Source organism: Raphanus sativus, chromosome 7, assembly GCF_000801105.2.
Source record: "Raphanus sativus cultivar WK10039 chromosome 7, ASM80110v3, whole genome shotgun sequence".
Taxonomy (NCBI): Eukaryota; Viridiplantae; Streptophyta; class Magnoliopsida; order Brassicales; family Brassicaceae; genus Raphanus; species Raphanus sativus.
Genome location: NC_079517.1, coordinates 3,518,951 through 3,543,290, shown reverse-complemented (window position 1 = coordinate 3,543,290; position 24,340 = coordinate 3,518,951). Strand labels below are relative to the sequence as shown.

General features: G+C 37.1%; 5 protein-coding genes across 6 annotated transcripts; 1 reads left to right on the top strand and 4 right to left on the bottom strand.

Moving 5' to 3' along the window:
* Positions 1 to 717: 717 nt before the first annotated feature.
* LOC108816739 (CLAVATA3/ESR (CLE)-related protein 40-like) lies at positions 718 to 1,424 on the bottom strand. The gene is made up of 3 exons (XM_018589306.2): positions 1,280 to 1,424; positions 1,146 to 1,192; positions 718 to 953 (listed from the first exon to the last, which is right to left on the bottom strand). The coding sequence occupies exons 1-3, from the start codon at positions 1,377 to 1,379 to the stop codon at positions 849 to 851; spliced, it is 252 nt and encodes an 83-aa protein (XP_018444808.1). The 5' UTR covers positions 1,380 to 1,424; the 3' UTR covers positions 718 to 848.
* Positions 1,425 to 1,776: 352 nt separating this feature from the next.
* Positions 1,777 to 12,424, bottom strand: LOC108817369 (callose synthase 3). The gene is made up of 43 exons (XM_018590034.2): positions 12,277 to 12,424; positions 11,953 to 12,182; positions 11,751 to 11,851; positions 11,487 to 11,611; positions 11,269 to 11,362; positions 11,070 to 11,180; positions 10,864 to 10,980; positions 10,682 to 10,774; positions 10,498 to 10,589; positions 10,152 to 10,278; positions 9,801 to 9,938; positions 9,639 to 9,715; positions 9,454 to 9,547; positions 9,186 to 9,314; positions 9,000 to 9,114; positions 8,581 to 8,915; positions 8,403 to 8,455; positions 8,252 to 8,312; positions 8,085 to 8,166; positions 7,953 to 8,002; positions 7,779 to 7,865; positions 7,529 to 7,666; positions 7,361 to 7,455; positions 7,202 to 7,286; positions 6,978 to 7,138; positions 6,744 to 6,867; positions 6,534 to 6,637; positions 6,329 to 6,461; positions 6,082 to 6,233; positions 5,714 to 5,823; positions 5,491 to 5,616; positions 5,335 to 5,403; positions 5,045 to 5,234; positions 4,806 to 4,956; positions 4,545 to 4,664; positions 4,329 to 4,447; positions 4,147 to 4,230; positions 3,958 to 4,070; positions 3,632 to 3,861; positions 2,759 to 3,556; positions 2,626 to 2,676; positions 2,343 to 2,528; positions 1,777 to 2,237 (listed from the first exon to the last, which is right to left on the bottom strand). The coding sequence occupies exons 2-43, from the start codon at positions 12,155 to 12,157 to the stop codon at positions 1,989 to 1,991; spliced, it is 5,874 nt and encodes a 1,957-aa protein (XP_018445536.1). The 5' UTR covers positions 12,158 to 12,182; positions 12,277 to 12,424; the 3' UTR covers positions 1,777 to 1,988.
* A 481-nt stretch (positions 12,425 to 12,905) lies between these two features.
* On the bottom strand, positions 12,906 to 16,077 carry LOC108815167 (protein EMSY-LIKE 3). Of its 2 annotated transcripts, none has more exons than XM_056990265.1 (11): positions 15,797 to 16,077; positions 15,330 to 15,443; positions 14,886 to 15,091; positions 14,687 to 14,796; positions 14,362 to 14,596; positions 14,081 to 14,245; positions 13,894 to 13,962; positions 13,575 to 13,811; positions 13,400 to 13,468; positions 13,215 to 13,318; positions 12,906 to 13,118 (listed from the first exon to the last, which is right to left on the bottom strand). In XM_056990265.1, the coding sequence occupies exons 2-10, from the start codon at positions 15,355 to 15,357 to the stop codon at positions 13,244 to 13,246; spliced, it is 1,194 nt and encodes a 397-aa protein (XP_056846245.1). In that variant the 5' UTR covers positions 15,358 to 15,443; positions 15,797 to 16,077; the 3' UTR covers positions 12,906 to 13,118; positions 13,215 to 13,243. The 2 variants fall into 2 exon arrangements, with proteins under 2 accessions (XP_056846245.1, XP_056846244.1); XM_056990264.1 differs by having other exon boundaries at positions 14,081 to 14,254; positions 15,797 to 16,076.
* Positions 16,078 to 16,321: 244 nt separating this feature from the next.
* Positions 16,322 to 19,185, top strand: LOC108817418 (uncharacterized). The gene is made up of 8 exons (XM_018590095.2): positions 16,322 to 16,709; positions 16,937 to 17,046; positions 17,155 to 17,211; positions 17,305 to 17,604; positions 17,693 to 17,931; positions 18,021 to 18,327; positions 18,408 to 18,681; positions 18,780 to 19,185. Exons 1-8 carry the CDS (start codon positions 16,341 to 16,343, stop codon positions 19,032 to 19,034), a joined length of 1,911 nt encoding a protein of 636 aa, XP_018445597.1. The 5' UTR covers positions 16,322 to 16,340; the 3' UTR covers positions 19,035 to 19,185.
* Positions 19,186 to 19,243: 58 nt separating this feature from the next.
* Positions 19,244 to 21,446, bottom strand: LOC108817419 (5-formyltetrahydrofolate cyclo-ligase, mitochondrial). The gene is made up of 8 exons (XM_018590096.2): positions 21,177 to 21,446; positions 20,961 to 21,095; positions 20,340 to 20,504; positions 20,218 to 20,259; positions 20,090 to 20,135; positions 19,763 to 19,833; positions 19,542 to 19,668; positions 19,244 to 19,466 (listed from the first exon to the last, which is right to left on the bottom strand). The coding sequence occupies exons 1-8, from the start codon at positions 21,412 to 21,414 to the stop codon at positions 19,460 to 19,462; spliced, it is 831 nt and encodes a 276-aa protein (XP_018445598.1). The 5' UTR covers positions 21,415 to 21,446; the 3' UTR covers positions 19,244 to 19,459.
* Positions 21,447 to 24,340: the final 2,894 nt, after the last annotated feature.

Genomic DNA, 24,340 nt, shown 5'->3' with positions numbered 1-24,340 from the left:
TTGTGCATTCAATTAAAATCTATAATTTAGTTCAATCATTTTATAAGTATAATATTTAAACACAAGATAATGTATTAAGGTTTTAGTTTTATTTATGTTCTCGTGCCAAAATAAACTAATTCAAAGATTATTTTTTGTCACGTCAAAATAAATTATTTCAATGATTTTTAATAAATTACTCTAAAAGGTTATTCAAAAAAAAGTATTATATTGGATATTTTCAACTGTACATTCAATTAAAATCTACAATATAATTCAAACATCTTACTAAATATCATACTTAAATACATGATAATGTTTTAATATTTTGGAGATTTAGATCTATATATAATCAGGACTATTTTTGACCAACATATTAGGTAAGCAATTTTAAAAAAAAAAAATTGACCACGATCTTAGATAAAGTATTTTAAGATTTCCATAGGTATTCCTACCACAGATTCCTTATCTTCTTGTATTTACTTCATAAATAAGAGGATAAGAGACTAATTAATGCTTGTAGATGCTTCAAAATATAAAAAAATTACAAAATATGGTTTGTTTAAATAAAAATGAGTTATAAACTAAAATATTATTAATCTAATAACGAGTTATCATTTTTTTAAAGACTATGTTTCTCAGCATCCACAAATATTATCTAAAATTCCACAAATATTTTGGCGACAAAATTTCTAAGAAGATGATGAAAACCTTGATACGTTCTTCAATTGGATGCTATACACTAACAAATAATCATTTTATAACAGAAAATAAATTAATATTCGGAAAAACAAAACCAAAATCTAGAATTAAAACGTGTTACAGACTAATATGATTTATGAGAAACAGAAAATGTAAAAGCAACTAATCTATGGAGAAGCAAAGGGAGTGTGGTGATGATGGAGAGGGTCGGATCCAGTAGGAACTTTTCTTTCTTCAGCTTCATTAGCTGATCCAACATCAATCTCATGCTCCTGTTTTCACAAATTTTAATTTGATGATTATATTTATTCATCAAAATTGAAAAAAAAAAATACAAAACGAATAACATATGCCCAAGTTGAATACAAATGAATAAATGAAATGCAAAGCTAGCTAGAAGAAAGAAAAAGCTCATATCTTTGGGTAAAAGATAGAATGATATCATTAGGTATAGAAAGATTTACCTTTTTCATGGCGTTCATATATTCTGTTTCTGCTAACCAAAAGAACGCTAGAGAAAAGAAAGAAACAGGAGTCGTCATGTTTGAGAAGCAAGGGATCGATAAAAAGATTTGAAAGACTCTTAAGAGCGACTTACATGATGTAGAAGAAGAGTGAGCAAGTGGGCATTGAAGAAGGACGACAGAGAAGAAGATGAATGTGATGAAAACGCTTCCTTTGTATCTCATGGCCGCCATTTTCCAGAAAAAAAAAATGAAAAAACCTTGCTTGTGGAAGAAAGGAGTGGCGAGTGACGACGAGAGGTGTCGTCTAATAAGGTCGATGTTACGATTCTAACCCTCGTTTTACAGCTTGGATGTAGAGTGGATGGGCAAATGCGTCATTTCGCTTATTGTGATTTCCTATAGGCCGAGCTTTATAATCTGTACGGACATAGATTACCGTTTGCACTTTACAGGCTGGACCCAATCAGACAAATATCATCCTCGTACAAATGTCGCGGAGCTACTATTTAGGTGCCACGTTTCTGCTTACGTGGAGCTACTTTTTATTGAAAGAAATAAAAAAACGCATAATATTCATATGACTAATGGGCTTTCATGTTGGCCCATTACGTGTTGGCCAATTAACCAGTGGATAAATAGTAGATTTATGCATGGTTAAAAAGTTAAAACATACTACATTCAACATTGTATTGTTTTTTAACCCAACTCATACGATTCACTACTTGTACCAACAACAACAACAACAATAGCTAAAGATAAAAGAACTAGATATGTTTTACTGACTAGACATCCCTCTGCATTACAGTGAAGTGGAGAACAAGTGATGACGACGATGATGTTTCACTCCTTGTTTCGAGAAGAACGATCCTTCCTATGTCCTCCAAGGATACGAGAGATCTGAAGACCTCTACTGAACGCTTGATTGAAGAGCATACGCGTCTGAAACTCCGACACAAAAGGAAACCAAGCCAAGAACGCCACTGGTGTGAACAGCAACAGTCCCATCACTATCTCATATCCACGAGCTAGTGTCCTCACTGATCCCCAGAACCCTGCTCTATGCACCACTGGCTTACACGCTTGCGCAATCTGCACAAAACCATACACAGCATTTCATTTTCATTTCATCATCATAAGACTCCAAACTAAGAAATGCATTTTTTTTTTCTTTTCCCCACTTTTTGTTTTACTTACCAAGAGCATACCCCAGCCTGTAGGCATAAACGCAAGGATGCACACAATAATATCTTGAATCGTCATGTGAGCAAGTGTGATCAATATCACAATGATTGCAATAAATGTCATGAATATTAGCCCCTTTATCAACCGGAACATCAGCTGGAAACTCGCACTGAACTTCCTCCTTCCCACCGAGATAGTCTGAGAGAGAGACAAATCAACATAAAAAACTATCACTATTACCCTGTTGAATCAAACAAGAGAATGATATATAGCATTGTATCACAGTAAAACCAACCTTCATCACAAACAATATCAAGAAAATCACCAGCCACGACACTCCATAAACCTGTGGAGTTAAAGAAGACTCATAAGCGACTGAACCAAACAAACAAACCAACATTGAGAGCTTAAAGAAGGTTGTTACATACCAGAAAGTTTTTAGTCCTCTCAGTAATGGTGAGATGATAAACAAGACCGTATTGATAGATAAAGAACCGCAGCGCCAACAAAATCTCAACAACTATGCCACGCTTTCCCGAATGTCTGAGATGCTCTTGCTCTTCCTCCCACCACGACTCCCAACTCTTCTCTGCCGGGACACCAATACCACCAATGTTGTTTATCCACTTGTTCCAATCAGTCCAATCATCGACGATTTTCTGCCATTCAAAACCAGATGGATTGAAGAGGAAGGGAGCGAATAGCCAAGTCCCGACCATGAACCACATAGATATGGTGATCAGAAGATACGCAAGCACGCCTCTGTAAGCACTTCCGAAGATTTGGTACACAACGAGCAGCAGCATCATCTCAAGCCCTTTTACAAAATGGCTCCTGGAATAGAGTCTGTAGTTATCAGCAAATTTGGCATGAAAGACAACGAACCCTCTGCCTGTGGACCTATATTTGGCACCTCCGTGAAGTAAAGTCCTTCCGTAGTAGTGAGTCTTTGTCCCAAGAGAGAATGTGAAGAACACTGGCGCCAGCTGAAGCTGCATCAGCACGAATTCACTCAAGGCGGTCCTGAAACCCCTCTCTAATCCAATTTCCATGAGCATGGGTAAAGCCATGAGGAAACCAATCTGAACAAAGGACTGTGAAGCAAGAGCTATCTGCAAAGGTGTGTTGTCTCGGATGCCTTTCTGTGTACTTAATCCTTGTTCGAGTCCACTCAGCACAAGATAGAGACGCCCATAAAGGAAGATATAGACGGTGAGAACGGTAATCTGTGAAAAAACAGTAGGAAAATGAATCAGATTCGAACTAGTTGCGTGATAACTAAAACAGAAGTTAAACAGTACCAGGGTGCTGAAGTAAAAGCCAACAGTGGTGAAGTAACACGACATCATTCGGAAAAAGTCGAAACGGTGTCCAAGCCTGTAAATGTCACGACTTAATGTTTGCTCTCCGTTTCCGTTAGCGATCTTGGCTTCAAACATCGAGATCTGATTAAGACCGACATCTCTTCCTTTACCAACTTGTATGTACTCATGATGAGTAACGTTTCCTTCACGAAGCGTAGAATTGAACCCTGCTCAAATACCAAACACCAGCTCTTCATCAGAAAAGGACAACACGAAAGCCAATGAAAGAAACAGATAGTCCTCTGCAAGAGTATAGAATATACCTGCAAATATGTCTTCACTGAGATTGATTACTTTGGATGCTTTGCTAACACCACCTCTTGTTAGATGAAACAGTCTATCAAACACATCTGGATGACCATAATGGAAACGGACCCTATAAAATACCAACGTTTTGATTCAGGAACTAACGTGCAATAATCACTACAGTTGATCTCAGTAAGCACACTTACCTCAAAGGATTTGCGAGCAATCTCTGACCAATGGTGACAAAACTAGTCTCTTGATTTGACATGAACCAAGCAAGGGAGGAAACGCTGCAGAGTGTTAACACCAAATGTTGTTTAAGATAACCATATATCAGAAGCTAACGAGTATTTTTTTAATTAAAAAATGAAAATGCAAAAGTACTCACGATCCAGTAAAAATATGTTCCCTGAGTCCAAGAATGGATGGATGCCTCACACCATCATGCTTTGTAAGAAATTCTTGAAGCAAGTTTCTCATCTTTAACGCTTCCTCCATGTAATTATCCTGAATAAAACGGCATCATAGGTAACTTCATATCGACTTGAAGCGCTGAGATAATAACTAAAGGCTGAGGAAAAAGATACAGTGCATGAATGAATACCTGATTCATATCGATTGTCTGTAAACCTTCTCCACGAGAGAAAATGATAGCATGGTTTTGGTTTTCTGGCTTTCCCTCTCCAAGAATAGCAGGTCCAGGAAGCTTAATCCTATAGATAACCTACAAGGCAAAGATGTTTTTAATACCACAGTAAAGCATTAGCACCACCTTCTGGACCAAGTGCACATATACATTCACTAATATAATAGTTCAACTGCACAATCTACAAATCGAGACAAATGTTGGACTACTTTGCATTACCTGGTCCAGATTCTGTGCTAGGCTGGAATGATCAGTTGACTTAGGCACCTTTACCAACACAGAATAATACACTTTCTGGTTCCCTTTCTTTGACGTGTCTTTCACTGTTTCTTCCACCTCATCAATATATGCAACACGGAGCGAAGGGTATCTAGTGCCAATTGTTAGGAAAGCCATAAGTTTCAAACAAGTTTAAAAAAAAAAAAAAACCAAAAACAGAATAGGATGATTCTGCACACCTTGTCATAAGCCTCAATATATCCTGTGCACGCTGATCACCGGATCTTTTATGAATACCATATTGTTGACATGAAACCACATATGTAAACTTCATGTCAGCAACAGCTTGGCACTGTGCCCACAATGATCTTTCCCCTCTTGAAGTGTCCTCTGAATTTAGTTCTACAGCCTTGTAGCCTTCCATCAAATCTAGAGAAGCAAATTTCAGAATGAGTCGACATCAGTAAGCAGTTGTAAGAAATTATTTATGCCACTTTCTCGAATAATATAAAGATTAACGAAAGAACACCTTCGTGCATAGCCATGTCAAGGAATGCTTGGAGCTCCAATGCTTTGCGATAGTACATCATTCCTCTAACTGCAAAAAAAAAAAAAAAAAATCAGAAGATTCTAATGTAGCCATCTAATCTTTCACTGGAAGGCAAATTGACAAAAGAGTGTATACCAGTTCTAGTCAAAGTCTGTCCCCTATATGAAGCCCATAAACGAAGTTCTTCCTCTAAGTCAACAGACTCTTTAATTTCCTCTTCACTGTAGCACTTCACCCGCTCAAGAAAATTGTTCCATTCATCTAGAGATAAAAAAGAAGGTCAGGTCTAAGACGTGACTCAGGAGAACTAATTCATTCATCTAAAACTATAACTTTAACAGATATAAACAAAATTTACCTGGAAATATCTTTTGTAAGTAAAAGAGGATCGAGACACCATCCTCATTTGGTGTGTCCAGGTCATGCATGGAAAAGAGGACCTCTTCAGTGTAATATGGAGTCAAAACACTACAATAAGATAATACCAAGGAGAAGAAAAAAAATCAGCCAGTTTTGGTAACAAAAAACCTCAATAGAAGCAAAAAAGTATAAATAACAAACAACTCAACCAGTTCAGTTATGAAAACCAAAATGTACTTTATTAGAATTATGAAACAACAACAATATATATACATCATGGTACAAAGTTTCAAATTTCAGTTTTTTTGGGTGAGAAGAGGAAACAGAAACATAAAAATGATATAAAAGGACCAGAAGAAGGCTTACGAAAATGATAGCATGTTGCGAACTTTCGGTGCTGCAGGCATGTCCATGAACAAAGAATTTGAGAAGAAAGAGATCCGCCTTCTTGCTTCTAAGTTAGAGGGGACATCCATAGCAGACTCTTTAGTAGTCAGCAACAGGTGCAGCCGTTTGATCTTTGTACATACAGGCATTACATTTTTTTTAAGCATAGATAATAAGAAGACTGAAGGAATAATATAACTTATATATAACTCAATCTGGTATTAACCTTTTCTTTCCAAGCTTCTGTCACTGGTTCAATTGGAAATCTAATGGCACCTGAAGATGCAAACAGCTGATATTGTTGTTCGAGAGGGACCATTCCCCCATGCCAAGCACCACCCTGACTCGAATCCACCAAGCTACAGAGGCAACTGGATATAAGATTTTTGATGTTTCATATAACAAATATATTGCGCAAGAAACTTGCCAACCTCGATATATTGTAATCCTCCAGCATAATGTCTCTTGTTACAACTTCCAGCATGTCTTGGAAGAGAATTACAACATGATCTCTATCATTCACATTATTGTCTAGCTGCATGGGATAAAGAAAACAAAGATAATTAAAAATCAAATGTCAAATAAACGAGTATAAAGAACAAACTAAGAAAAAAGAAACAGTATCACAGGAAGAACATTACCAAATATTTGATCAGCTTGACAAAGTGGTCATACAGGCTAGGAAGAGAACTCATCCTGTACTCTTGAATCAGAGCACCTGTGTCTATATGTTTGTCAACCTCGGAAAAGATAATTTCTATCACCCTGAAACACAGAGATACATGTTGGGGATAAAGACAGTACGGTTGTTGCAATTATCAAAATCAAATGCAGATACGTAAGAACAACAGCAAGTATGAGTTCCAACAACTTACTCTTTCTCACGGTTTCCCTGAACCACAAAATTTATGATGTTCTTGAATGAAGCATAGCACTCACGGACAGCACATTTCATATACGAGTCACTCTCAATCCTCTTCATGAGCTCTCTATCCTTCCCATTACTGTCTTTTGCCATATCCAATGCTATTGGAATCTACAGGCCAAAGCAAATAAATCAGAGAAGAAAAATCTCCAATGTGTTTATGTGAGAACAAACCTTGCTAGCCAATAAGAACGGAGGCCACTGTATAAGATCCAAATCACGGTCAGCCCAATATGGAACAAGCAACAGATCCATCTCCCTAAGAAAAAGTCCAAAATGTTTGAGTTCCACTTTGTTTCTTTCAGCTAAGGTATATGTTGGATACAAATGTACCTATCACTTATAAGATCTTCCTCTCTAAAACTACTGATTATCGTGTTCCACAACTGTGCAAATCTTGCAGCCTCTTTCTCTTTGTTAACAGGTACCTGAAGTGAACATTCAGTACATGAAATTAGTGAGAAGAAACGTCACGGTGGAAGTTCACTCGGTTCGACTAACCTTATCCTCTGTGAAGTTATGAGATAAAGTTGCCCTTAGCCCCTTCTTCCTTTGCTGGTTTCCATCTGGAATCAAGCGGTCATTGAAAGCTCCAGGCAGTGATTCAAACCGTGATCTAAGCATTCCCAGTGTACGAATCTGTAACAATTGAAAAGAGTAAGGATTAAGGGATCGTCAGTGACAATTAAAAGGGAACCTCAAGTTCAAATAACTCAGCAGGCTTCAGACAGATTATAGTTAAACAACATACCTCTCCAAGGCGGCGGAATGCACCATATATACCTCCAAATATTGTGGAATATATAGCATACCAAATCTGGCTATCCATAAAGTACACCTACAGCACAATGGACCCAGATTCAAAATTAGCAACAGCACAGAGTAGAGGAGGACGTTGAAACATGCTTGACATGACCATGTTTACCAGAATAATAGGGGCCCATAGGGCAATGACGACACCAATATTATTTTTGGCTGCACAAATAAAATAGAAAAATGTGAGAACAAGTAATATATCTAACGAGTAAGCATGTAGTGTATGTGAAAAGTGCATTACCACGAGGAAAGAACTCATGCCACTGAAAATTAGTCACACGGGCCCTCATAATGGCTTGTGTTGGAGCAACTAAAGGCTTGATCTGTGAGCGAATCCAGTTTATCAGACTCCAATAATCGTCTCAGGTTATGCAGTTAATGGTAGAACTAGATATGAGAAACATGTACCTCAATGTAGTAACTGAAAGCCAGCTTCGTTACAATAAGCGACACCCAGAACATGGTATATCTACGAGAGGAAAAGGTAGAAAGAGACATAAGTAAACTGAGGACTCGGGCTTGCACCACTAACTATATGGGTCACAAACATAGTCCTTACTTCAAGAGGGAAAATGCGCCCTCGTGCATTCCTCTGCCAACATAGAGTCTAGGCTGCAAGGTGAAATAAAATACAGTTATTTATGGTCACATCAGCTAGAATATAAAATTACGAGCTGATGATTAAGTTTCATTACTTATACAAAAAAGCACATAATCTGAGTGAATAGAGGAAATACCTGAGACCACCACATCATTAGCATAACAATTCTGAAGTTGGACCTCTCAAGAAACCGACGCAGCATAGGGAAAAGAAACAGTACGGCTGCAAGCATATTAGGCGCCAAATAGAAAACGACAGCTATTATAAATAGCGAAGGCGAGTGCATGGCGTTCCCAAACCAACTCTTAATAGTCCTGGCAAATGCTGGAGGGTCTTTCCAGCTGTAAGCGTAAGTAACAGGTAGAATAATAACCCATGCTGCAGCAGATAACACCTTCAGGATGTATCTTAGTTTAACATGTAGCGTCATGCTTCGATGAGCTTTGAAATTGAAGATCACATCAAGGGAAGCTGCACCAAACAGTTTTAGTAGATGAGGTTTATTCATTCACTCAAGTAAACTTACGAAAGTATTGAACACTGACAGTTACCAACCTTGTCCAAGCTTCAATATTGCAGCTGTGATAAACACACTCAGAACTTTCTTGAATACAGCAGCGTCAAAGACCGAACTTGGTTCTCCGCCATCCCAAGCCATAATAATCATCGCCTTCCAAATTTTATCATTGTGAGAATACGCATAAAGAGGGGACAGTGACAATTAGGGGAGAACCATAATACCTGAAGGCACAGAATATAGAAGCTCCACATGCGATCAAAACTTCTGAAGACATGCCAGAAGGAACGAATCTCAACAAAATTAACTTTCCCCACCCATCTATCCCTGGCAACAGTAGGCTTGCTGTTATCCTGTGATTATATGATAACAAACACAAGAAACTAGAGTTCTTAGAATAAAAAATTACACTAATTTGAAACTAAAATTGTGTAGCAAATTCCAAGGAGGAAAGGTATACAAGAATAGAGAAGATGTGAATTTATTGTTTACCCCATCTTTTTCTATATTGGGCTGCTCAACAGGAAAACAAAAGAAATCAGCATCAGCTCGCATTGGCCAACCTAATCGGAAACAATCAACTGACCTGCAATGTAAAAAAAAACATATGTAACTTATCGCTAAACCACTAATGAAGACTGCTACAATCTAAGAAATTAGATAGATAGATAAATCACCAAAAGTATTCATTTAAATCATCATAGTTCCTCCACTGAGAGTGCTTGGACTTCCCTTTCTTGCTCCTTTGAGCCTCCTGTGAATGGTTTGATTACTTAAGTAACAAAATATTAACAAGCAAGAAAAATCGAAAAGAAAAAAGAAAAGAATTTAAGCCATACCATGGCAATCACTTCGTAAATAGGAGTCACAACTTTCCTCAAGAATGCATCTTCCTCTCCTCCATAAGCTGGCTTCACATTTTCCCCAGTCATGGGACTAACATTCCCAGCAAGCATACCATAGAGTTCAAATGCCATCTGCAAAACCATGGTATAGCAGGAAGTAAGAAGTAGCAAGCATGCTACACATCACTGTACTGTATTGCCACTTTATCATCAGAAATACATCAGTGACGGCAGGAAAAATAAACAACAAAAGATAAAAATTCCTAAGAATAAAAAGAATATTAATAAAGCATAATATAACCACTCACGGACAAGTACAAGAAGATAGGAAGCAGAGAAACATACATGATGATAAATGTAGCAGAGACACTCTGGCATGAACCTCAAGTTGGCTGCTTCACCCCAGATTAGAAGATAAAGGGCCATGTACAGTAGCTTACGCTGTTGCATTTCCTGCTGTATAGTTGGCAACCTACAAGCAGATAAAACATTGAAACAGTTATTTCAAAAGGTTCTCGACACCAGATTTTTGCATAAACATTGAGCCACAAACATGAAACTTGATTCCCTGCTCATGATGAATATACAGAAACCTTTTGTTGGTTCCGATTATAATCTTTCTTTCAAAATTTTAGCTACTCCTACCTAACCACAGAGAATCAAGTATAATAGATGTCTAAGATTCGCTTACCAAAGACTACTCTTTCGACCAAGGTATTTGCACCATTTCTTATAGTTCTTGAAAAGCTTCTTCATCACATCTGTCAGTGCTTGATCATCCAACTGTGGGACGACAATAGGTTGTCAATATGAAAAGAAAAAGTTAAATAACATTTTACAACATATTATAACAATTTTAAAATCAAGACACAAACCTTTGGCTGCTGATCAGGCTTAGGAAATTGTCTTATATGCACATTAGCAAGTAACAAGATCAGGTGCTCCCTTTGATTAGCCACATTGTCTTTCTGCATAACCATAAAATACAGATGAAATCAGGCATTGTCTATCTAAAGATTACTCTCGACTAAAGTTGGTTGAGAAGTGGCAAAATGACCTGAAATCCAAACATTTCTTGAAGCCAATCAAGCATGTCTTCGTCTTTCTTTTTCTTGTGACCTTCTGGCCAAGGAAGACCTCTAGTGTTGCGAAGACCAAGAACAGCAGCTTGGATCTGCAATAAGTATTTACATTACCCTCTGACAACACGTTCACAAATGTAAAACAGCGCCCCCACAGTGGAATGACAAGGACGAGACTGACCTCAGGATATCTCATAATCGCTTGATTAGCACTGTCAGGATCGAGAGGTAGGATATTGTAGTGGACATACAACTGTGTCTTCTCCGCAACCTTATCTTGAGCTTCCAAAATCTGAAAACAACAAACTTCACTGTAGCGTTGCACAGGAGATGGGGAAACAAAAAAAAAAAGATAAATACTAAGAGACAGGACTCCTTACCTCTCGGTCAACCTCGATAGACTGTGTCAGATTAACAGCCTTCAACACCTCAAACAAAACATTAGCAGTTTGATATGCCTTTGTAAGCTGAGCACTGAGAATTAACAGCAAGTAAAATCATCAGTTAATGAATCTGGTGCTCTCAAACAGTGAGAGAACACTAATCGGCATCTTAAAAAAGCCATAAACAAAGACATTTTGAAGTAAGTAAGACAAACCGGTCGGCCTTGTCAGCAGCATTTTGCAAAGCTTGAATATACTTCTTATAGTAGTGTTGATAAAAGCTCTGCATCTCACGGGCATCACTTTTCTTCACCCTGCCCATCAGCGTAGGATCATGTTCCTGCCCAAAAAGTTAAAGACAACATACATATCACATTTGTCAAATAGAAGCACTTTAAAACAAGAGATCTTCTTACAAATATCAATAGCTAAACTAAATCTGCCACAAGTACGAGCTAAGCTAGAAGTAAAAGGCTCACTCTTTCAAGACGCTGTAAGAGTGCAGTCTTAAACTGCCGAACACCTCTTCCACTGGAGGTAGGATCCAGCCTGTGAGCTTTCTCGAACGCATAGAACCGACCTAAGGGAGAGAGAGAGAGAGCAAAACAACAATAAAAATCCAAAATGAGCAGATACAACAAAACCACAAAGCCAAAATAACAAGATGGGAAAGGCGCTTACAGAGATAAGCAACTCTAGGGTTGCTAGATTCAACCTCATTAGCAACACGGAGAATAGGGGCAATCTCAACGAGCGAGGACGGAACAACTTCACTGTCGAATGATTCTCCAACTCCAAGGTTACCAACAGTCTGTGTCCGCATGATCCGTCGCTGCTGAGGCTGGGACGGTCCTTGGTCAGAAGGACCTCCTCTCGAAGCCGACATTACTCCTGAGCGGTAATAAAGATTCCTATTTTGAAACAAAACACAACAGTTAGTAACGAGAGTAATAATAATAAACTAAAGTTTAGATCCAGAAACCCTAAACATTGAAAGGAACATACAGAGATAGAGGGAGAGATCCAGAAACCCTAAACAATGGAGGAGGAGGAGAGGAGAGAAAGAGAAGCAGCGCAACTTTCTAAGCTACTTAGCTGCTAAGTACGCAAAGTGAGTGGGAGAGAGAAAGAGATACTATGAATGAAAAATAAAAATAAAAGAAAATGAAAATAAAAAGAAACTTTGGGAGTTCGTGTCTTAAAGAGGTTCTGTTTTGTATTTTAATTACAGTAACACCACATGTTTGAACCTCGGCCGTGGGGGTAGTTTTGTAAGATCACTTGGAATTTCAAAAAAGCTTCAGAGATTCCGATTAAATACATTTTTAATAATAACCGTTTTCAAAAAACTTGAATGGCTTCTTTGACCTCGTCATTTGCTTTTCAATCCTTTTTTACCGTTTCACCATTTTCTTAACGTTAACAAATATCTTCTTCTTTGTTTTCGTCGACAATATATTTTACCACACTGTGGGAAAATGAAAAAAATGATGACAAATTATGGTGAAAGGCCCATATGCAACCCAATGAGCCCATATGTAAAGTAATTGGGCCCATACGTTGAGATAGTTGCATATGTAACATACCAAATAATCTACACAAAGTCGTTGTGTTATCGCTGATACAAAGCCATCTGTGAAACATTCTACATTTATACACAAAGTCGTTGTTTAAGACCCTAATTTCCAAATCCAGTTATGTGACCACACAAAAATCATTTATAAACCATCTCCCTAAACAAAATACAGTTTCTTTTATCCATACAAGTGTCTAAATCTCCCTCATCGATTCACATTAACACCACCATCTACACATTTGAGCCAAGTCCAATGCCCTGACTACATCATCTGCGTTTAAGAAAGAAAAGAAAATAGCAGCCACGTTATTACTTCAGTTCAACAACAGACCGCATGAATCTAAGAGCAGTAAGAAAGATGTGAAACCTGAGGAGGAAGTTAGAACGGCCTCCTATTCAAATATTACCGCTTTCGCCGTCTGATAGTTCTTCAAGCCTTGCAATTGCATCCACAAGTGCTTGCTCATGATCCTACCATTTCGACTATATAGTTAGCTTCTCTTTTTCATGATAAGGTGACCTCAATAACACATGAATGAATATGTTTCTTACTCTTAGCACTCTCTTTGCCTTCTCTACCTCTGCTGGATTTGGGTTAACTGATCCAAAAACTTTTTCTACCTGTGACAAATATTTATATAAGTTAATACTAAGATCCATAACAACAATTGGTCACCATTCATTCCAATTATTAAAAAAAAAAAAAAAAAACTTAAAAGGATTATACCTCTTTTATTAGTGTATCAGTGTGGAGTATTTCGATATCACCTAAAGTTTTCTTCCCGATGCCATTCTGCGCTTTGTGTTGATGTGTCTTCATGCTTCCCCTACCTCTACCAACGGCGTTGCTTGTAGGACCACCACGAGACATGGCCTTTGCACTTCCTCGGCCTTGCCCAGGATGTCCTCCTTTACGAGAAACCCCACCATCCTCACCTTCCCATCTGATATCTCCCGGAGATATCTAAAAAGACAGAATCCAAGAATGAGATGAGCTCTTAAGAAATACAAGTAAAAAAAAAAAAAAAAAAAAAACCGTTATTTACCTCTTTAAGATTTACCCATTCCCAAGTTTCATTCCCAGTGTTCATGTCATACACTAAAGCATGCCGCCCCTTATCAATGTTGAACAAAGAAAAGATATAATATCAGAAAATGGAGATTTGGCATTAAAACACTGTACATATATATATATATATATATATATATATATATTAATGAAAGATAAGATACCTCAACGGCGTTGTAGTCAGTTATAACAGCTTCATAGAAATTGTTGTCCTCAGGCCACTTTGTCCATACCTTCTTTCCAATCAACGGGTCAAGTGATCCTGTTTCACCTGGTTCATGTGCTAAAGCGCCAGACTGGGGCCTTCCAGCAATGCTTGTAGCTGGGAACTGCATCGACTTCATCAAGTACAAATAATGAATAGAAAAAATATTGCATCCCTCTTAGTCAATGAAGAATTTGAGAACAAGAGTCATCCTAGCAACAAAAAAAAAAGCTGACTTACAGTCTTTGGCTTCTTGGTCTTTGGACCTGGTGGAGGAGGACCTCCCCTTCTAAGTGCAGACGAAGATGGTTGCATCGATGGGTGCAGAGCCGGAGATGGCGCGCCCATAGCTAACGAGGCGAATGATTGTGATGTCTTTTGCTTCTTACGTGATCCTGAAACAGTTGGACTCGGAGCTGAATCATGAACCATCTGAGGACCTCCGGGCTGAAGGCTGTTCCCCTTTCTCCACTCCCTGATATGATTCAAATTAACCTCATTAGCTGCTAGAAAGTTTCTTTTGGACACTTGTTTTAGTGAGTTCATCATCAGATATAGAACAGACCTTATTCGTCTGATCATTTCGTCAGCATTAACCCTAGACAACAGCTCTCTGTGTTCCTCATCAGACACCCGGAGTTCTTTTCTGAGTTCAGTGATCAAACTTTCTTTCTCCTGAGTATTTTTTTCTCATGTAAGTTGTATGGTCAAGTTACATAAGCATATGGATTTATTCACGAAGAAGACAAGTAAAAATAAAGTACCCAGGTAATAGCATCAGACTGGGCTTTAAATGCACGGAGTATAGAGCTATACGCTTCTTGTTCAATGAGATGAATTTGAGTTTCCATGTCGTTGTGCATCCTTGATAGAGGCGCGGAATTGAGAGCTGAAGGCCTGCCGTTACCGGCAGGTCTTCCGCTTCTTTGATATCTACTTTGATGTGATGGAGGTAGGTCATCATCCGTGCCTGAGAGTTCCCACAGGAAAACACAGTGAATCAGTTTTGAAGATCCAAATAAAAATAAACTTTTGAGAATGAATTCTTCTAACTGAAAAGAAAAAAAAAGCAAAGAGCACAATTACAATAAAAAGAAACTCGCATTGTTAACAGCAAGAGAGAGAGAGAGAGAGAGAGAGAGAGAGATTGAGGACACAAACTAACACCAAGTTAGACTGGACATCTTTGAAGGAAGCACAAGACTCACCACTGCTATCAGAAGGTCGGTAATCCATATGTATCTTTACCCGATGATGCTTCACAGGGAAAGTAAGAAATCAAAACGTGGTACGAGACCTGTCTAGCTGCACCAAAGCACGTGCTGCAAAAACCAAGAAAAAACGAAACTCTTAACTGATGAAAAAGCCAAAACACTCTCACTCTTCTTCAACAGAAGAAACGAAAGCCTCCACTTTTCAGGTCAAATCTGGACAAATTAACCATGAAACCTCACAAAAAAAAAAACAGTAACTCATAGAACAAACAAACAAGCTCACAGTTCTTAAACTACAGATATTCCAAGAATCAAGAAAAAAAAAGTAAAAACAAACTAATCACTAAAAAAAACTAAATTTAGGCTAAACGTATTTCCAATTCGAGAACTAAAGTTTTCCTAAACCCTAATTGCCGACGGAACCGACAAGAAAGAAAGCAACATTAGAAGAGAAAAAATACCTTATTCGTGTGACTGTTCTTTGGATCTACTCCCCCAAAACCATAGATTTGAGCAAAAAGCAAACGACGAATCTGTAAAAATCAGGAGATCGGAACAAGGGCGGTTCCTGTAATAAAGTTGCCTCTCACGCCAAGTTCAATTTCGGCAAACTTTAGATCTCCCGGATGCTGGAAGTACGCCGCGGAATTCAGGATTACTAAGAGACGCCGTGAAAGGGATTTTTCCGAGAAATCTATGAGCCGCGGACGTGAAACGACAATATCTTGCCCTAATTTTCTTTCTTCTTGGTTTGAGTTACAGAAACGACGTAGTTTCAGTGGTGCATCTCTTTTGGTTCTGTCTTAGATCCGGTTTACTTTATGTAGTTGGTATGATTTCATACCGACAAGGCAGCATGGATTAGTTTTGGCTACATAACGACAAAAATGAAGTGAACACGACATTGTGAAGCCGGTCGGAACCAGACAAACCAAGAAAGACGGTTTGGTCCGAAAATTAAATTCAACAAAACTTGGAATTAAAAAAAGAAGTAAAGAGAAGAAAATGTTGTTGCGTGTGTGCCCGTCGTCTTTCTTCTACCTCCGACCGCTTCATCTCTTCACTTCCTCTTCGAAACTCCCCTTTCGTCCCTCTCTCCGCCGACAGTTTCGATTAATCCCTTCCCGATCCTCTTCTTCTTCCTTCCATAGGATGGAATCTCAATCTCCCCCGGCTTCGTCTTCGTCTCAGACGCCGGTAACCGCTTCGGAAACCGATTCCTTAGCGAAAGATCTGCAGAATCAAAACCTAGGAGCCGTTGACGACAGCGGTGGTGATGCTAAGATCAAACGTAAGCTCGAAGATTTTAACTGGGACAACTCCTTTGTTAAGGAGCTTCCTGGTGATCCCAGAACCGATGTTATCTCCCGTGAGGTAATAAAAAAAAAAGATGAATCTTTTTGTTATGTGGTTTGATCTGGAATCATCAAAATGTTTTTTTTATTTGTTGGTTGAGTTCTAAAGATTATATCTTTGATGATTTTTTCTTGTGCTTATATCTCATTTGAAGACAACTGAACTGATCATTGTTAACATCTTGTTAAGTTAAATTAACTCGGCCATCTGGATTTTTGATTGTTTATTGTAAAAAAAATGGGCAGGTGTTGCATGCTTGCTACTCAAAAGTTTCACCATCAGTACCAGTAGATGATCCTCAGCTTGTAGCATGGTCTGACTCTGTTGCTGAGCTATTGGATTTAGATCCTAAAGAGTGAGTTTTATTCTTCACGTGACGTCTATACTCACAGACTAAACTCTTGAGTCTTTGGTCGCAATAGATCGTTTTCACGGTTTTTTAATGTTCTGTTGGGGCTTTCAGATTTGAAAGACCAGACTTCCCTCTCCTACTCTCTGGTGCTAAACTTTTACCAGGAGCGTACGTAATCCCAAACCCTAATCTGATTTTAGGTTACAACCTTTTTCAAAAATCCAAAGTTTTCTAAATATTGGGATTCTTTTGTGTTTACAGAATGCCTTATGCGCAGTGCTATGGAGGACACCAGTTTGGCATGTGGGCTGGACAACTAGGTGATGGCCGTGCGATAACTCTCGGAGAAGTTTTGAACTCCAAAGGCGAAAGATGGGAGCTTCAGCTTAAAGGTGCGGGTAAGACTCCTTATAGCCGTTTTGCCGACGGGCTTGCGGTGCTGCGTAGTAGCATCAGGGAGTTCCTTTGCAGCGAGGCTATGCATTTTCTTGGCATCCCCACCACACGTGCCCTTTGTCTTCTCACGACTGGTCAAGATGTCACTCGCGACATGTTCTATGAGTAATGTTCCAAACCCTATTTTTAACTTGTTCTCTTCTCTGTTAGACTTTTCTAGGTGGTTAACTTCTCCTTCTTTGTGCGTTTGTAGTGGCAATCCAAAGGAAGAGCCTGGCGCAATCGTGTGCAGGGTGTCTCAGTCTTTTCTCCGCTTCGGCTCGTACCAGATACATGCTTCTAGAGGAAAAGAGGATCTTGAAATCGTCCGGAAGTTGGCAGACTATGCTATCAAACATCATTTCCCACATATAGAGAGCATGAGCAGAAGCGACAGCTTATCTTTCAGAACCAGCAAAGAAGAAGTGGATCTAACATCGAACAAGTATGCAGGTAAAATTTCCAAATGAAGTTATTCATCAAAAACTGCATGAGACGGCCATTTTCAAACGACTGATGCTTTTATAAAAATTATATATTAGCATGGGTTGTTGAGATTGCGGAGCGTACAGCTACCTTAGTTGCAAGATGGCAAGGTGTAGGTTTCACCCATGGTGTGCTCAACACTGACAATATGAGCATTTTGGGTCAGACTATAGACTATGGTCCGTTTGGGTTCTTGGATGCTTTTGATCCGAGTTTCACCCCAAACACCACAGACCTCCCTGGAAGAAGATACTGTTTTGCAAACCAGCCTGACATCGGTTTGTGGAATATTGCTCAGTTTGCCAAGTCTCTGGCTGTTGCTGAGCTGATAAATCAAAAGGAGGCGAATTACGCCATGGAGAGGTAACTTTTTTTTATCTTCACTAGAGTTCTTGATTCTAATGCTAGGAGGTATTAAGTGGTTAAGGAACTCTTGGTTTCAGGTACGGTGAGAAGTTCATGGATGAGTATCAAGCCATAATGTCAAAGAAGCTTGGTCTTTCCAAGTATAACAAGGATATCATCAGTAAACTTCTGAACAATATGGCTGTTGATAAAGTCGATTACACAAACTTCTTCCGGCTTCTTTCAAACGTCAAAGCAAACCCGGACACACCTGAAAATGAGTTGTTGAAGCCCTTGAAAGCTGCGCTCTTGGACATTGGGAAGGAGAGAAAAGAAGCTTGGATCAAATGGGTGCAAGCGTATATACAGGAGGTAACAACCTCTACTTGATACTTTCCACAAAGTTACTATCACATTGTGTATATTTCTCTGGCTGATGCAGCTACTGTGTTTGGATTTGAAATTGCAAGGTGAGCGGTGATGACACATCAGATGAAGAAAGAAAGGCAAGGATGGATTCAGTGAACCCAAAGTACATTCTAAGGAACTATCTCTGCCAAAGCGCAATAGATGCAGCTGAACAAGGCGACTTCTCAGAGGTCAACAACTTGATCCGTCTCATGAAAAATCCTTACGAGGAACAGCCAGGGATGGAGAAATATGCTCGGTTGCCTCCAGCTTGGGCTTATAGACCAGGCGTCTGCATGCTCTCTTGCTCCTCCTAGTTCTTCTCCTTTCCTACTTTTGTTTTTTTTCCGTTGTAGAAAGGAAGAGGAAAACTAAAAACACTCTTTATATGTGTATGGTTTTGTAATGCATTACATTGTCAAGATAAGTTCTATGTTTTGTTTTACGTTGAATAAAGATTTGAGTCCATATCAGTGTGTTTCTATATAGCCTTGTTTGTCTGTTGTTCGATGAAGATACGAACTCGTTTTTGTGAATTAGAAAAGCTTATTCTTATATGAAACGTAACGGGTGACATTAAACAAACTTGTTTTTCAACGTCTTTCATATCTCATCATTCAAGAACATTCCACTCGAGTTTAGTAAAAACATTAACTGGCGACGTCAGATGCTGGATTGGCAAAATCCAAGCGCCAGTAAACAGAGTGATCTGAGCCTCATCTCCAAACACAAGCTCCTGAGCTCACATTCTAGGAACAGAGAGAATCACACAATATAGTCAAAGCAAGATCTCAGGGGAAAGCTAAAAACATTTCGTGGCATACCTCTCGATAGCACGAGGACTAATGGGAACCACACCAGAAGGTGTCACAAGGGCATCGATCAGGACATCAGTTGCTGTTACAGGAATACTTCCGTCCTCAAGAATCTGAGGTGAATATGACAATGCAACTGCAATAAGAAAAAGAAAAAAAACAACCACTGGTGATTGTTAGCTTATCTCTCTATTGAAAGCATTCTGTAAATATCAATTTGATTTCTATACCCTTAAGTGGATTGCTCCAGCCCTTCTCCTTTGCACGGTCCTGGTACCTCTTCAAGAAAGTGTCGTAGTAGCTTTTTCCCCAGATTCATTTATCCATATAAATAAGTTATGTCAGATCATTAAAAGCAGATAAAAGCATCCCTAACTGATGAAAAGAGTTTTTGTTTTGACAAAAAGTAAGTGAAGAAGTGAAAACGCATACGTATCTATCCACAAAGTAATATAACCGACAAAGTTTTAACATTTTCATGTTATTAGCTTGGAGAAATGGAAATGTGATAACACTTATATATGAAAAGAAAAAACTTGGGGTCAATGGAAACTTACCCACCCCCACGGCCTAAACGTCGCCCACATCTGTCAAACGCAAGCCCTGACCATCGGAATAAAAGTAGATTAGATACAGATACTAAAGAGAGAAAAAAAAACATGGAAATGAAACGGTTTCTCTATACCTGGCAAGATGAATAGATCGATTGGTTCATCTGCTTGCAACACTATTCATAGAAAAACAACAAAGTGTCATTTCTAGCCTGCAATATAATACTTATAATGTGAAGCTTATACAGGGCACTACCATCTTCACGCTCATTCCCTTGAGCATCAACTGGAGCTGGTTCCAAAATGTTCATAGAGTTTGCAATAAGATCATCCATATGAGATATGTGAAGCATACGCATGTTACTGTTCTTATCCTCTACCCATGGGACATATAGCTTTTTCCGTGCCATTGTATCTGAATCTGAATAAGCAAAAAGAAAACTGAGCATATTAACACCACAAAAGTCTTAAAAAAGGAAATCCATACAAAACCAAAACTCTGATCAAAAAGTACCTAACAATACCGAGATTTCAGAAATTAATGTGTTCTTCACAGGACAGATTTCATCCCCAAGGTTACATTTGGGTTTGTTCTTGGTTTATGCAACTTGTTTAACATATTCATGTGATAGAGATACGACCAAATTGTATTGAGGAAACTAAAGATACTTGATTGAAATGGGTAAAAAATGACATACAGAGTGATGCGATCTCACTTGTCCTAGTAGCAAGCACTAATCGCAAATAGTTGTTAAAAGTGTAAAAGGTAGCTTTTTTTTCAATTCTGACTGGTATGCTCAAGGTTCTTACTAATGTCTCGACAGTGAAGTTCTAAAGCCCTCAAAAACAAATATAAGGATGAAAAAAGCAGCAGTACCAGATTGTTGTAAAATCTTAGACAAGATTTTAGAAGTGTCAACTTCATTGAGAGACTTGCAGCTAATGTAAGCACACAGTCCCTGGCTTGATTTGAACCAAGGAGCTTCGAGAACAGTGCTTTGAATGGCATCGTCTAAAAAAACCGATCAAGATAAACCAGAGATTAATAATATACATGACGAGGAGATGGAAGAGAAAAAGAAAAGATTGAAACCTTGTTGGATTCGGAGGGAAGGGTCCAAGGCTTTCAGGGATTTGCGGACGGTGGAACGCACAATCTTTTTCTGCTTGAAAATGGAATCGAGCTCCTCTTGGCTTTTGCTGGTGGTGGTGCTCATGGCGACGACGGGTCTAGCAGTTGCCGATTGTGATCTGGACACGGGTCGGGTCAAGATCCTGGGGAAGAAGAAGATTGATGTCCTAGTGATAGAAAAGACGCGAGCTCCAATCATTAGAAAACTTTTCTTTTTAATTCAAAGTAAATGACACTATGTCCATTTTCTACTGTTTATTTGATGTCACACACAACAGCATACTCTACCACTTGTTCAGTAAAATTAAAAAATTCATCTTCCTGCATTATCGGTAAACAAGAGTGTGAATATACGTATTTACTAATTCCCAATTCACTCTTACACATGCATGCATGTGCAATCTCAACAAGAGCATTTTGGTTAGTAAGATCCTAAAATACACCCATAGCCATTGATATGGATAGAGATAACAAGAGTTATCAGTGTTAATTCTCTGTCAAAGCTCTCTCTAGTGTTGCAATCATACGTTGTGAGAGAACTAAGATAAGTTAATGATTTAATACATAACTAGAATTTTTATTCAATTTGTGTTCAAAATAAATTCATAAACTATTGGGTTTATAAAAAAAATCTCATATATATTTTTATGTTTTGTAATTTACATATATAGCGTAGAATATATTATTTTATAATACAAATGTTTGATGATATTTTTTTGTATATAATATTTTTTTATTTTTTATAATTTGATCTAGTTTGATGTATTTTTAATATTCATATATTAATCTGTTGTTTTTTTGTTAATTTATTTAAAATGAAACAACATACTAATTTTTTTTAATTTTTTGCATTAGTTTTTTATGATTATCATTAATTTTATGATTTTTTTTTTGAAAATTGAACTTTCAACATTTTTATATTTGACAAAACTAAATAAGATAATACTATATTTAAAAATTATTTTTATATAATATATACTATATATTTCAGTTTGTGTTTTATTTCACCGCAAAGAAACAACAATCATTGTAATTAGTTATTTCGAATTGATTTTAAATGCAGTGGTAAAATCTGTAAATAAAAAAATACAAAAATTACTTAATTTATTGTAAATGCAATGGTTAAATGTATAAATAAAAAGAAATTCTTAAACCCATATCTATGTTTCCAAACAATTCTCATTTATATTGTTATCTATGTTTTCAAACAATATCAAAATGTATTTCAGTTTTAATAATATAGATTGGTTTTAAATGCAGTGATAGAAATGTAAATAAAAAGAAATAAAAAATAAAGTACTTAATTTATTGTAAATACAATGGTTAAAAGTGTAAATAAAAAGAAATAATTTTCCAAACAATTCTTATTTATATTGTTGTCCATGTTTCGCGACAATACCAAAAAGTAATTCAATTTTAATAATATAGATTTTGTCTAGAGAACAATTTTAAGACTTTTGAACTACATACGATAAAATGATACTAAAATAAGAATACAATTAGTTATTCTTTTTGATTTAAATTATAAAATAATATACATAAATTTTTATTCTCCCGACGCCATAGAAAAATTTCTCGTAATGTAAAGAGAGGGAATGAAGATATGAACACTATGAAATTATGGGTTGGTGTTACTGTGGGTGGTTATGTATACAGATTATGAACTTTTCATAACCATTCATTCTTGTCTGGTGCTTTGATGAGAATTGTCGGTCTAATTTTGTAGTCATATGGTCTGTTTTCATAATATTTACATAGGTGTAAGAGCTTTTTCTGGATAAATATTGAATTGCCTCTTGGCAATAGCATTCCATTCGAGACTGATGGACATTGCCACTCATGCATATTTCGATCATGCTATTTTTCATGATCAAGTTCACAATGCTGATTTTGATTAAGCAAATTACATATTTTTTAATCTCATACAGAAAACTATAATACCAGAGAAAAATCCGATGTGATAAATTATTTCTATATTTTACGTAACTGTGTTATGATGGACTGGAAGACCATGACATGTTGTGTCAGCTTTGTGGAAAACATAACCTATCAAATTCACATATAATTGGGAAAACAAAATTTTTAATAAGATTTTTCAAAGAAAAATGTACAAAATAGACACTTCCGACAATAAAACATTTGTGTTATTATTTAACTTCCTCTACATTCAACACAAGTGGTTTCAACTTGAAACAACAACAAAACATGATTGAGTATCAAGTTGTGAATATAAAGATCCTCGCTAAGAGTACAAGTACAGCTGTTTGTATGTTGAAACTTTGCTATATTGTGTTTATGTTTTTTAAAACTATGGTGTATCTGAATGTTTATTTAACTATGTTTGTTATGTATGAATTTGTTTGTTTGCGATGACACTTCAAAAGGAATTACAAAAACAAATATCATGATAAAATGTTAGAAAATAGATATATTTATACATGGTAATTGTTGATTCTCTCAATGTCGTCATGCGATAAGAGAAATCATCCCTTCATCGTAAAGAACGAGAACAACAATTAGATAAGCATTTAAGTTAACTGTCGGCACAAAAAAAGTATATGACAATCGGTTTGGTGTTTAAGAAAAATATGTCAACAAATAGTTTCTCATAAATATTAGTGTGTTTTTTCTAATAAAACAAATCTTCCATTTTTATTTACACTTTCACTTTTACTTGTTTCATTAATTTATTAGTTGAGAAACTAGCGAGAGATCATTACTAAACATGTTTTAGTCTCCTTGTAAAGATGATTACACTTTTATAGTTCACATGATTAAAGTATCTACCCTTAAATAATACTTTGTTGTTTATAAACCTTTCACCAAAATAGTTTTTCACTGTTTTATCCATAGGACTATGGCTACAACTAAAAAACCGAGTCAGACTAAATTTAAAGAAAATAGTTTATTTAAATTTTTTTTCTATATACATAATTGATTATTTTTTGTTTTCACTCCATCAAATTATTTATGAAAGCTTATCACATTAATAAAAATATTCTAAAATTTAGATTTTCTTACAATTATTTTATTTTTACAATCTGGACCATTTATTTTAGCAAACTATTAAATATCTCATAATTATATTTATAATTAATAATACACTAAAAATTTTAAACTAACTA

Coding starts and splice junctions, on each gene's coding strand:
- LOC108816739 (XM_018589306.2), bottom strand. CDS start 1,379: ATGGCGGCCATGAGATACAAAGGAAGCGTTTTCATCACATTCATCTTC. Junction 1,193..1,279: donor TCACTCTTCTTCTACATCAT/GTAAGTCGCTCT, acceptor TCTTTTCTCTAG/CGTTCTTTTGGTTAGCAGAA. Junction 954..1,145: donor ATATGAACGCCATGAAAAAG/GTAAATCTTTCT, acceptor TTGTGAAAACAG/GAGCATGAGATTGATGTTGG.
- LOC108817369 (XM_018590034.2), bottom strand. CDS start 12,157: ATGTCGGCTTCGAGAGGAGGTCCTTCTGACCAAGGACCGTCCCAGCCT. Junction 8,003..8,084: donor GCATGAGTTCTTTCCTCGTG/GTAATGCACTTT, acceptor TTATTTGTGCAG/CCAAAAATAATATTGGTGTC. Junction 5,235..5,334: donor TGACATGGCTATGCACGAAG/GTGTTCTTTCGT, acceptor TTGCTTCTCTAG/ATTTGATGGAAGGCTACAAG.
- LOC108815167 (XM_056990264.1), bottom strand. CDS start 15,357: ATGGATTACCGACCTTCTGATAGCAGTG. Junction 14,255..14,361: donor AGACCAAGAAGCCAAAGACT/GTAAGTCAGCTT, acceptor TACTTGATGAAG/TCGATGCAGTTCCCAGCTAC. Junction 13,319..13,399: donor AGGCAAAGAGAGTGCTAAGA/GTAAGAAACATA, acceptor TCGAAATGGTAG/GATCATGAGCAAGCACTTGT.
- LOC108817418 (XM_018590095.2), top strand. CDS start 16,341: ATGTTGTTGCGTGTGTGCCCGTCGTCTTTCTTCTACCTCCGACCGCTT. Junction 17,047..17,154: donor TTGGATTTAGATCCTAAAGA/GTGAGTTTTATT, acceptor TGGGGCTTTCAG/ATTTGAAAGACCAGACTTCC. Junction 17,605..17,692: donor ACTCGCGACATGTTCTATGA/GTAATGTTCCAA, acceptor GTGCGTTTGTAG/TGGCAATCCAAAGGAAGAGC.
- LOC108817419 (XM_018590096.2), bottom strand. CDS start 21,414: ATGATTGGAGCTCGCGTCTTTTCTATCACTAGGACATCAATCTTCTTC. Junction 20,505..20,960: donor TAAGATTTTACAACAATCTG/GTACTGCTGCTT, acceptor TTGCTTATTCAG/ATTCAGATACAATGGCACGG. Junction 20,260..20,339: donor AGGGAATGAGCGTGAAGATG/GTAGTGCCCTGT, acceptor TTCTATGAATAG/TGTTGCAAGCAGATGAACCA.